The sequence below is a fragment of the Parasteatoda tepidariorum genome, chromosome 11 (genome assembly GCF_982258835.1).
Source record: "Parasteatoda tepidariorum strain Cologne lab strain chromosome 11, Ptep-v5.0, whole genome shotgun sequence".
Lineage (NCBI taxonomy): Eukaryota > Metazoa > Arthropoda > Arachnida > Araneae > Theridiidae > Parasteatoda > Parasteatoda tepidariorum.
The window spans coordinates 7,930,696-7,943,652 of NC_141765.1; the positions used below are offsets into that span (position 1 = coordinate 7,930,696).

General features: G+C 28.9%; 1 protein-coding gene across 3 annotated transcripts in view; it reads right to left on the bottom strand.

Moving 5' to 3' along the window:
- The window catches only part of Ufd4 (ubiquitin fusion-degradation 4-like), a 171,340-nt gene that overhangs the window by 6,641 nt on the left and 151,742 nt on the right, over positions 1-12,957 (bottom strand). For all 3 annotated transcript variants that reach the window (XM_071187447.2, XM_071187446.2, XM_087155303.1), the window contains 4 exons: positions 2,169-2,407; positions 1,919-2,093; positions 1,201-1,373; positions 403-481 (listed from right to left, as the gene is read on the bottom strand). In XM_071187447.2, the coding sequence (XP_071043548.2) occupies positions 403-481; positions 1,201-1,373; positions 1,919-2,093; positions 2,169-2,407 (666 nt within the window). The remainder of the gene's footprint in view (positions 1-402; positions 482-1,200; positions 1,374-1,918; positions 2,094-2,168; positions 2,408-12,957) is intronic.

Below are 12,957 nucleotides of genomic sequence, written 5' to 3' on the forward strand. Positions count from 1 at the left end.
GACATTTTTATTAAAAATTAGGTAGGAGCAGAGTCAGAAATTTACAGCAAATAAAGTATTTATTTCTAAATTAATATAGAATAACTAAATATTTTTCCCCAAAAGACAATGTCATAATCTTATATATATAATTCTTGTTTTCTATATTTGTCAATATTTTAATAACTTACATTAACTTTTTTTTATGTTAAGAATTCCCAATGATGTGATGAAAACAAGTTAGTTGCATTAGATTGATGTAAATAGATTGACTTTACAACAGACAGTTATATATAAAAGCTGAATGGCCTATTCTTTATTACTTATGATAGATCTAATTATTTGAGATATATTGTTTGGGATATAATTATTTGAGATATATATAATTGATATATAAGAATGAAACACACTGATAATACATACAATATTTTCTCCGCTTGGTTTTAAGTCAACAGCAGTGAAATTATAGACTTCTGATGGTGGAAAGTACTGGAATGTTAAACTAAAAAACAATAGGGATATTTAACTTATCAAAATAGTAAATACAATGAAAAGTTGAAAACTTTTTTTTTTGTAATTTTTTTTCTTCTCCAAAACAAATATTTGATAGATATGGTGGAAAGTTCGTATTTTGCTTAAAATTATGTAACCTTTATAACTAACAACTCAAAATTGCTTTAACCATTAAAGGATTAAATAATGAACAAGTTTTATAATTGATTGTAAAGTCTTTTATAAATCATGTGAATAGTAAAATTAACATAACATAGCACAAACACTCTCATGATTAAATTATTTGAGAAATATTTTATAAATCTGTAGCAATTTCACTATATTTTAATGGTAAGGTAAAAAAATCCAAATCAATAAAAAAAGGAAAGTTAACTTGGAAAAAATACCTTGAATCTGATCTTATGAATTTTTATTGACATTAATTAATTAGCATACTCAGAGTTTAAAATCATAATAGCTCTAAATTTAACCTAGCAAAGCTCATATATTCAAGTTATAACAAAATAAATAAATTAGCAACATGCTTCATAAAATAAAAGCATAGTTTTAAAAGTTTTTTAAATAAAGTGTTTTTTTATCATACTAATTATTTTAATTAAGAGAATATAATTAAGTCTTTTATAAGTATTTATGAAATTCCACTGTCAGGTCTCAATATTTTAGAATAAAATATAATACTATTATTGAACATTTTAAAAATATCCTTACGTTAAATCTTCTAACTTGACAGCCATTCCAGGAGCATTAGGCATTGGTATGCATAAGTTTTTTAATTGATTTATACGATCTTCTTTTAAAAGATTTCGGTCAGCTAAAATTAAATGTTTTTTAGAAGCTAAATCTTGAAGTTGCTTCAGGAACTTAGCTTGTAATTCATTAACCTGTTAGGAAAAAAAAGTACTTAAGAGTCAATAATATTATATAACTGATTGGCAAAATGGTATTACAAATTTGAAGAAAAATCTTCAATATTTATAAGAACACAATAATCTATTTAAGGTCAAAAATAAATAATAACACATATAATAGAAAAGCACGCTCCAGAAAGAAAATACTTTAATTTTTCATATTGTTTCGTTCATTGCAAACTTTTGTAACAAATGCATCTCTAGTAAATTCGATGTCAGTTTTTTAAGATATACTTAAAGGCAAAAAATTTTAAAAAAAGAATTTAATTGAAGCTTGTACAATTTCTTAAACTTTTATATATTAAAGTAGTTTGAAACGTGTAATTTGTAATATTAACAACACTGAATTGATGTTAAAATATATATCCTAGAAAAAAATTCCTTATACTATTAATTTTTTTAGCATTCGATAACTATTATACAAAAAACATATTTATTATTATTTTTCTTTCACTTGTATTATTAGTAAGCACAAACAAATTCTAAGTTGAAATTTTTTTATACGTCAATTTACTTACTTCTAAGAAATCTTCATAACCAAGAATGCCATAAAACCATGAATAAGAGTGTTCTGGTAACGGTTTCTTAGATTTTTTATTTTTCTTCATTTGTTCCTCAGATAACACTACATACAGATCATCTTCAGTAAATGAAGACACCATTTCTGCTACTGATGGGCTAGATAATGACTCTCTGTAAAAGATTATAAGATTATTTATTGTATTTAGTAAGCAAAGATAGTAGACTTAAATAAGAAATGTAATTTACCTATCTCTTATTTTGCTCAAAACTTCACCATGGCACATAATTTTCAAAAACGGACGTGAAAGAGGCAAGTCAACCAATCTATTATCTTGTAAGGCTTTGGCAAGAAAAGTTCCAATAAAATGGAAGTATGATTGAACACTTTCAATCATTTCACTGTCTTGAGGTAATGGAGCAGGAAATAAACCATAAGAATTACTGACATAATATCCAGGTGGCTTGACAAAATTATTTTCAATTTTCTAAATATAAAATAAATCAAATTAAAAAAGGATCCAAGTTTTATTCATGTAACATATTTCACAGACTTAACAAAAGCAAACTTTAATAAAATTTTATTAACCTTAAATGAAATTAAAACAGAAAACTAGCTTCTTATAAAAAAAGTTTCTAAAATTAAGCTTTTTCTAAAAAATCAAAACTGGGAATATTATTTTATTCATATATTACTAAGCACAAACACAAGGAGAAAAATATTCTGAATACAGAAGAGACATCATATTCTCGACGCTCGATTTCATATTCTCGATGCATCTTTCTTCAACAATATAAACCACAAAAAATAGTTCCAAAAAAGCAAGAACAATCTTGATGTGCAATTTCGATTTTATTGTTTGTGAATTTCCCGCTATTAGTTATATGCTACAGGGCAGGCATAAAAGCAATTTTAGATTTCAATTTAAGAGCTAACGAAGCAATTGATCTTCCTTGTAAATCAATGCAGGGTTCCTATACTATTTAGAGAAAGTAATATCCTGACTTTTGCAGGTTTTTCCTGACCTTTTACAATAAAATTCCTGACCCGCCGTTTCCCACTCCAACAGAACTTTTAACATTGCAGTTTCAATTAGTAATAATATGCTACTCAGTCATAAGTATCATATATTGAATAGGATAAACACTTATATATTGAAGTGGAATTGCATAATACTAGCACTTTATATCCCAAATTACATTTTCAGAAATCTTGTGAAACATATTTTTAATTATCATGATTAGATTATAATTATCATGATTAGATTAAACTTTTAGTGTGTATTTGCAGTTAGATACGAAAACTATTTAAATAAAAAGATCAAGAAAATCTGTTTGATTATGGAAATATTATTTTATTTCATGTTAAGTGGAACCAAATGCATGAGTGTTGTCAGGATATGAAGGGCTAATCTAATCTCTGAGATATGTATCAGTATCCTCAAATAATATTTACTCTTAAAACATACTAGAACATTTGTTACATTAAGTTATTAATTTTTAAAAATCATCAATTCACTTCAAACTGACTTTTCTTTTAAAAGATAATATTGAAATATAAAGGGCAAAAAAGTTAATTACCGTATTTTTCGACAAAAGCGCCGCACCTCGATAAAAATGAAATTTTTTAAAAGAAAGTTATAGTAAGCGCCGCTCTGGCGCAAGCGCCGCAATGGCGCTAAACCTCGTATATCAGCATCCTTTTAGAAGAGCCCTTTGAATTACCATTTAGAATATCTGTATAATAAAAAATTAAATTTTTTTATGCATTTCATAAAGTAAAGTTTTAATTTCTGAATTATTATAAAAAATTTCTTTTTCAGCAAAAAAAAAGCAACAAAAAAAGTTTTCTCTTTCAGCAAAAAAAAAAAGAAAACAACAAAACTATATAAAATAAAGTTGTTCTTACCAGTTGGCACCGCGCCAAAAAACAGAAGAACAGCAAAAAAATATTTATATGTTCAGTAGCTGAATTAAGGCTAAACTGATTACAGAAATCCGTAAAACAATGTAATAAGAAAAATAAAATAAAAATTTATTAAAAGAAAGATTTTAAAATTTATTACCGTTAACAATTTGAGGAAAAACTAATACATAATAACGAAACAGCTAATAATAACGAAATAACTAATAATAACAAGAATAAGAAATAACTAAGCAGGCCCCAAAAAAATTCTGAAGGAATGAGAGAAGGGGAAATAAGTTTCACTTTCACAATCTTTGAGGGTGGTATTTTAGTGGGTAGAATGCCCTCTCCTTCAATGGAAGTAACCCAATGTAACTCAACTTAGAAAGAGAGAAGAAAATGCTTAAAGAGGGGTGTACCCCACCTCCTCCACGTGTCATTTCTATTGGAGCTGTTTAGGAGGAATCAACCAGTTATATTTAAAAGGGGTTGGGGAAAAGAAAAGGGTATGGGACCCCTAATCCAGCATTCCAAAATTCGGCACTTAATCTGATCTTTTTTTTTTTTTAAGAAATTTATATTGATAAGACAAAAAAAATCAGCTATATTCTTTTTATTTGGAATTTTATTCTGTTGAAGTAACTGTAACTTACTTTATTTTATCTTTTAAAAATAAAAAAGAAGCTTGAAAAAAAAAATAATAAATCTGTGTCAAAGGAAACATCTGTTTCTAAAGCAGTTTAAAATGAAGTGAGAAGTAAAAACACTTGCATTTCCAATGAACAAAATAAAGAAATAGAAGTTGGAAAAAACTGATCAATCAATCTTGACAGCTGTGCTTGTGCTTTACCCCCAAATTTCCCTCTTCTGTTTTACCATAAAATGGCCACACCCAGTTGACATTGAAACTACCAAGTGGACAACAAAATGAATTCTATCCCTTTTGCGGTTTTTTATTCGATTCATTATTATTTTTTTTATTTTGCAGCTTTTAATTTTTTCTTGTTAATTGTTGCTTGCTTGTTTTTTTTAGTTTTTTTTTATTGTTATTAGTTTTTAGCTTGTTTTTTGTTGTTATTCATTGTTAGTTTCTTAGCATTAATTGTTAAAAAAAAATTTTTTTTTGTAGTTCCCTGTTAGTTTTTTTTTCTTCTTCTTGCGAGGTAAGCGTCTTTTGCTGAAACAAAATGTTATCTAAAAGAAAAAACGAGAAATATGATCTCGCTCCAAAGAAGAAACGATTATTTCTTTTTTATAGGATTCTGATTATTTCTTCTTGATTTTATTACATAGATTATTATTTTGATTAGTAAAATTTCTCTTAAGATGGGCCAGTTTTAAATTCACTCCATCATAATCTACGATCGAAACTTGACTAAATTTATTGGTTTTTCTGAAATTAACAGTGGAATTGAATTATAGTAATATTTGGGGGCCATATTGGAATTTCCGAAAGAGATCCGAAGTTCGACATTTCGTCAGTCCCGTGAGTGTCGGATTTAGGGTCCTATTCTTCCTTTTCTGTTCGCTCAAATTACAATTGCCAAGGCGCTAAATAGATTTCTAGCTTGCGATTTTTCCTTAAGCTGGGGGTGGATACAAGATGCATACCTTTTAAATTTTCTCCTTATGCGATATTTTTTAAAAATTATTATTTCGTTTATTTTTTTTCTTACAGGCTGCTGCCGAAAGTTTGCTAAGAATTGGCGATGTTCTGCAGCAGATCGCGATACAGGCGAATATTTCGTCGACTTCGTTATTAATTTATTTTAATAGTCCTTTCAGAAAATTATTTCATCTTAAATAACTTTCCTTGACAAATTTTTTTGCTACTAAAAAAAAAATATTTCGTCGGATGCGCCGCTGCATCGGAAGCGCCGCATGTAGGAAAAAAACAACTTTTATTTCGATAGCGCCACGGCTCTTCCGCCGAAAAATACGGTATATACAATTAAAAATTCAGATTGAAAAATTATGCAACTTGTGAGAAAAATAAAATCGAAAATATCTTTTTCTTTCAGTATTTTTAAATTTATTTCTGTAATACTGTAAGATTCCGAAGAAACTCAGGGGCTCCTATGTTATAGAATATTTCTTGACATATTTTGCTGTTTGACAATTTTTGAATCAAGAACATTCAGTTCTGTTGCAGCAGTTTTAGTCAATTTCGATTTTCTTAATTTCAAATCATTTATCTTTTCTTTTATTTGTTTTCTAGAAATTTCAGCTTTTTTATTCTCTTCGTTTTTTTCTTTTTTTGGCTTCTAATGCATGTCTCCATCTTGTTCTAGATCCTTTTAGAACATCTAGCTTTTTTCATTAAGGTCTATGTTTTTATTCCATTTATAAATGAAACATAATCATACACACGCCTTTGTGAAATAATAGAGTCTTCATTGAGGTTTTCAACCAATAAGCTTTTACTGATTGAAAACCCCCCTTCGACTGTTGCATTACCATGAGAGAGGATGAGAACAATTTTTATAACCTCCCACAAATTTTCAAAATTTTCTTCTCTGTGCAAATATTTCAAAAAAAATTATCTAATCTCTTTTGCTGTGGATTAAACTCTAAGAAACTCTTTTGCTCTTCTTTTTTTTTTGGCAGCATCACAAAACAGCAATAATTCTTTTTTTGCTTTTTCTGCCATTGTTTCAGCTACCCAGTTATTAACATGGAGAATTCCCAGACAGGTATCCATACTTTGTTGAGCAATGGATAAATGTTGAATGATCAATTCTGGAACTAAACTTGAAATGCTCTGTGTCATACTATACAACAATGGACTTTTTTCGACCATTGTCAAAAGGAGTTTTCGACATTCTAACTTGAAATATCTCTTTTCTTTCTCACTAATTTTTATCAAGTTCAGATATTTACTTGCTGCAAAACCCATATTCACAATATTAACACTTAATAGATTGTCATTGCTTGTTAAGTCAATACTTGCCTTTTTTTTTGCAGTGTTCTATAACACATTTTCTATAACCGACATTTTTACACGACGCCAAAAAAGATTTTGTGTTAGTTCAAATATACTGGAATATAAGTATGAACTGAGTGGTTTGGAGGTCTGAAAATTTAAAAGAAAAGGTTGGAATTCTTCAGAAATTAGCTTAAACGATGCTAATTTTGGTAGCATTATCGTATCCTTTACAGTCTTCGATATTTTTATTGAGATTCCGGATGGCTGAGAATTTTTTTCCCCTTCTATGTACCTTTTAATGTTGTCAAAAATTAATATGGCCCGCTCCACACAAGGAAGATTTTCCAGCCACCTGATTTGGCAGAACTTTTTTGGAAAAATGTTGCTACCAGATATGTTAGTATACTCTGCTTGTCTAGCAGGACTATCTTTGAAATTATAGAATATTCCTCTCAGAAACTGGGTCACCTGCCATCCTATTTTATTGTGACCCATTTGAAATGCACCATGGATAACGTGAAGGCCACATGATCCAATATTCATCATCTTAGGAGCATCTTCATTTAATTCAATGCATGATTTTAAAAGTGTCAAAAACTTCCAATTCACAGCAGGATCATACTTGCTTACTTACAATATTTTTTCAAGTGGAAGTGGATTAATACAGGCCTTAAAAACTTCCAGCATACTCTCTGTAGTAGACTTTTGAAGAAATGCAGAATTCAATTATCGGGTGCAAACTTGTTGTTTCGAATCACACCAAAAACGAATGTGCAGATATTTGTCCCTTTTGTGCAATTTTGTTCAGTGCTTCGTCAAAACAAATAACAAATACCTTACATATTGAAAGCTCTGCTGTTAATAAAATTTCAAAATATGGTGTGAGATAAAAATTTATCTAATAGCTTGCTTTATCTGGATCCATTGCAAAGCTGCTATCAATTGTGCTATCAGGAAACATCATCCTAAACATATTGCCATCAGATTCACAAGAATTGAATGAGTGATGTTTTGTTATAATGTTGAGAGCCCATAAAATCTCAGCAGCTGTTACTTCCTTTTGGATAATAAGCTTATCAAGTGTCTTCTTATGGGATACAATAATTATTTGACTGGTTTGAGGAACTGAAAAATCTTTATTAGTCTGAAGAGCTGAAGAATCTTTATTAATTTGAAGAACTGGAGAATCTTTAGAATCACTGCTGTTATTCTGAAAAAGTAGAGAGTCTGTTGAGCTTGCATCTTTGTTTTTAAACATAGACTTCACAGTCAAGAAAGACTTTTCGTTTTTCAATATCTTTTGGTGATTAGCACTTAAAGAGTGTTTTTTAATTGCTTGAACTCCCATGTTACTCAAAGAAAATTTTTGTAACATTTTTTGTAAAATGCTTGGAACGGAGAACTCGATACTGGTGCAAGCCACTCAGACCACTGAGCATGTAATTCTGTATTTATCCAATCCACATTAAAGTATGTTTTATTTTCAGGCATAATTTTTAATACAGCACCTATATAAGAAAAAAACATTGTTAGTCAAATTAAAAATAATATCTTGCTAATACTACAAAATTATGTTAAACATGTTTTGGTGCTGGGTGGCGGCGGAGGGGATGAAATAAAACTTAATTTTGTGGCTTAATTTTATTTTATACACAAATAAAAGAAATGTACAAAAAATAGATTGTTATGAAATAGGGGTGGGGGGAGACAGGGCTAAAGAGAATAGAAGGGCTGGTTCACTCCTTTGAAGTATCTCTTGCCGCGCCGATCCTCCGACGTCACTCCAGTGACGTCACTTTGGCGCAAAGCTCGCACTTTTACTTCAAGAACGGAGCGTTTGGCCTTACTAGCTCTAACTAATATTGGATCATTTCTTTTTGCGAGATATTCTAAGACATTTGTTATTTTCTATAATGAATTTCCTCAGTTTTTGCAGTGAATTAACAAGAATTTAAAACTATTATCGAAATGGCAGTTTGCGCGATTGCAACTTGCAAAAATTCTGATATAAAAACAAAAGGAAAAAGTATAATTTTTCGCGTGTTCCCTAAAGTAAATGAACAACTATGTAAAGAATGGATTCCGAAATGACACAGTTAATATAAAACCGCAATACGTTTATTCTGTCGTAAAGAACTTTTATAAAAATTCATTATCTAAATAGAAACCGCCTCGCTACTTCATAAAGAAAGGCAGGTGAAAAGAATTAAAAAATAGATAAAGTCAAAGAAAATTAAAATGTAAGTAAAAAGTATAAATAAAATATATAGCATATAGTTGAAATTCTCCTAATTTCATAACATATTTTTTAATGTAGTTATTCTAAATATTTATGATTTTGTTTCAGTAATTAGCGTTTAAGGTTGATGTTTCCTAATGATTAAGTATGAACAAATTGCTATTAACGACATATTTTAAAATCAGGGATTCTAAATTTAACTTAACTTATCTTTATAAAAGAATATGTAGATAAAAAAAGTGTCGATATATGCCTTCATTTTTCTTAATAGTTAAAGTTAAAACTGAATTTTTTAAAATAAAGTATTTATCGTGTCATTTTCACCAACTAGCAAAACATTTTTATAAGTTTAAAATGGTATTTTTTTAATATAATAACCAAGAAAGTTTTTTTTTGAACTATGTTTATGAACGGAAATAATGTGTTAATTACGTAAAGTTTGAAGGCTAATAACCAGAAAAAGTCTAACTTATTTTCACAAGAGAAAGATGCAAAGTTATCATATCTTTGCTTGCGATCTCCAAGATCTGTAGACACAGTGACGTCATGAGGAGGGAAATCGTAGCTTCAGCTCTAAGAGCGGAGTGAACTAGCCCTTGTATTCTCTTTAGCCCTGGGGGGGGGGGGGAGAGGAGCAATTTTATTCATAAATGATTCACTTAAGTTAGTTATGTAAGAAACAATATTCTACCCATTTCAAATTAGATAAAAAAATTTTTTTAATATGTATGGAAAAAACAAGATAACATTTCTGTACATTTATTTTTTCTCTATGACTTGGAATATCATACTATCAAGACACGCCTAAAAAAATACCAACATAATGTAAACATGTTCTCAGGGCTCAGAATGCAAATAAAAATCAATAAACAAAACCTTCTCTGTAAGGTACTTCACACTTCCGGGGGCTATCTTGATAAAACATTTACCCCCTCACTGATAATGGCTCTAAATGTATGTCTCTTTAACTTAAATACCCCTCCCCAAGAATGAATGATTTTTTTCAATAATTAGAGTAGGAACAGATTTTATATATGCACGGAGCTTGGCAACAAAAACCACATTCATAAAGACATTTCATTTTGAAAGTTAAAAATCGTCAACAAATTTCTACGCCCAGTGAAAACACTGTTTGAAAAAGACAATTGTCTTAAAAAAACCAAGAGGAATGTTTTCAAAAACACTTTATGCTCTGAAAGTAAAAAAATCATTGTCAACAAATTTTAAAACCCCTCAAAAAGCCAGAGCCCAGGGGTACCTACAATTGTGGGGTGTTAAATGTTAGACTAATCTAATTTCAGATAGAATAATGCATTATGTGAGCCCTCTGCAACCTAAAGGGACTAATTTTGAATCAAATATTGCAGTATGACAAGAAATCTTTCATTTTCAAATATTATGTCACTTTAAAACTTAATTTTTTTTCTTCTCAAAATAAGATTTTCCCATTTCCAATTGCTTCATGTGTCTTACTTTTTAATCACAACTAATGAAATTGATATGGAAGTATCTTGATACCATTTACAAGGAAATTGTGTATGCCTATTACATTTTGATTTTAATAGGGTAAATAAATTTGATTTATCATTTATTAAAATTAAAATTTTTGATGAAAATCAAGATGTAATTCCGAAAAAAATTTCTAAAAAAATAACTATTTAAGAGATTCAATAATTGATACACAGATTTGCTTATAATACAGCTTTAATTGATTAAAAAGCAAAAATAGATCCTGGCATATATCCCGCCTCAAAAGTTGTTGGGCTCAAAACGAAATAAGCTAATGAGATATCTAGAAGACTATAGGAAATCAAAAGCAAAAGTGACTTTGAATAAGGCTAATATATTGTTCCCAACATTAGAAAAAATAACTTGTTTTCCACCCAAAAACATACAGGAATACACTTACAAACAATAATAGCAAGGACACTTTTTCTGATTGCTCAGAATGAGATAATTAAAACTTCTTACTGTGCAATTAATCTTCCAGAACAGAATCTGCATTATTTAGGTCACCAGGTAAATTTTACAGTAGCACCATAAAAATAAAATACTCAAAAATAACTAGAAAATGAAATATCTAAAAGTAATTTGTTCATTTTGGGGTGGGACATAATGCTAGCACAACATAACAGAAAACTAGAAACTGCAAAAAATATATAAATTCAACAAGAACAAGATATTATGACAAAAAAAATTGTAAACAAAAAACTCTTCACTTACAGGACAGCTTGCGCCATCTATTGAGGCCGAGACAAAACATATCATTTCACAACAAAAATGCCGGGGAGGAAATTTTGTATTTTTCAAAAAAATTCTTCAATTTCTTACTTCCTGTCATCAAGCATCCTGCAAAGTGTCTTCTCTTAACCCCTAACAGATTTACCAATATAATTTTCTCTCTCCCTTTCTCAAAAAACCCTTCTCTTAACTCCATTTGAAAAAGTAATTTAAAAAAAATACTTAGATAACTTTTCCATATAACCTGAATTTGGTTATTGATGAAGCTTCCTTTCTAAACCCTAATAAATTTCACAATATAATTACCACTCTCCTCAAAGGACTGGGGAGGGAGATTTTTAAAAACTAATTTTGCAAATGAAATACATAACTTTTCCTTATAGTCAGAAATAGATCATCTTGTAAAGATTTTCTTCTAATAGTTTGCAGAATATATTTTTAACCCCCGCCCCCCATAATGCTAAAGGACAATTTTGAAAAATTCATTTAAAATTCATTAAATAATCAAGAAGAAAAAAATTCCTGGCTCGGAGGGGTATCTTACAACTCCCATATTTATACATATATTTTTATTTTAGTTAACATATATAATGACAAAATAAAATAATTTCAATTTTTAAATCCTATTTCATTTGTGTCATTTTAAACATAAGCATATTAAGCAAAGAAGACTTTTAGACAAGGATGGAAATAGATTCATGCAAAAAAAATAATAATAATAATAATACAATAAAAAAATATGAATAATAGTACTCACCTTATTTTGCAGATTAAAAATTCAATGAATCATTTCATTTCAGAAGAAAATTCAACTTAAATTAAACCTATCTTGAAAAATACTAAAAAAAGTAAATATTGGTTAAGACAAATGTTCCATGTGCAAGAAAGAGGAAATTTTCTCAACTGTTGTCTGTAAACCAGTTATTCACACAAAGAGCAATAAACCTAGCAACCCTATCAAAAATTCTGTATCATTGGATAAACAGGAGGAAAATTGCTAACAGGACAGGTTCTACCAAGGAAAGAGGAATGCTATTATGAGGAAATTACATATTTTGAATTACAGAATTTTTCCTTGAAACTTTATTTTTGCCTGTCAGTCTTTGAATGAACTATAGTTTTTTTACTTTCCTAACTTTATGAACATGTAAGAAAAATCCTGACTTTTTCCCGACTTTATGAATATGTAAGAAAAATCCTGACATCTTAGCTTAATTTTAGAATATCCTGACTTTTGCAGGCTTTCCTGACCGTGTAGGAACCCTGCAATGTGAAAAAGACATTTTTTCCTTTAGAAGTTCAATAAATTTGGCTAATAGAGCATTTTTATATTTCATTATTTCAATCTCATTAGTCAAACAATTATATATATATATATATATATATATATATATATATATATATATATATTAAGCCATGAAAATAATAAAACTTATCAAAATTACTGATGTTATAGAATACCACAAAGAAAAGAAACTTTAAGAAATGCTCCAAAAAAGTTACACTTAAATTATATAGAACTAAAAAAGTTCAATTATTGCAACTACTAATTGAGTAACTAAAGATTTTAATTCCTTTCTACTACTTTTGAGACCTTAGGAGGAAGATATGCTGTGATAGAAACTCTTCATTACAAATACTCGTTCACTTATATAAATTTAAATTATGAAAAAAGGTTAGTTTGGATAAAGCATAAAGCCATGTAGGACTTAGAGTAAAGCATAAA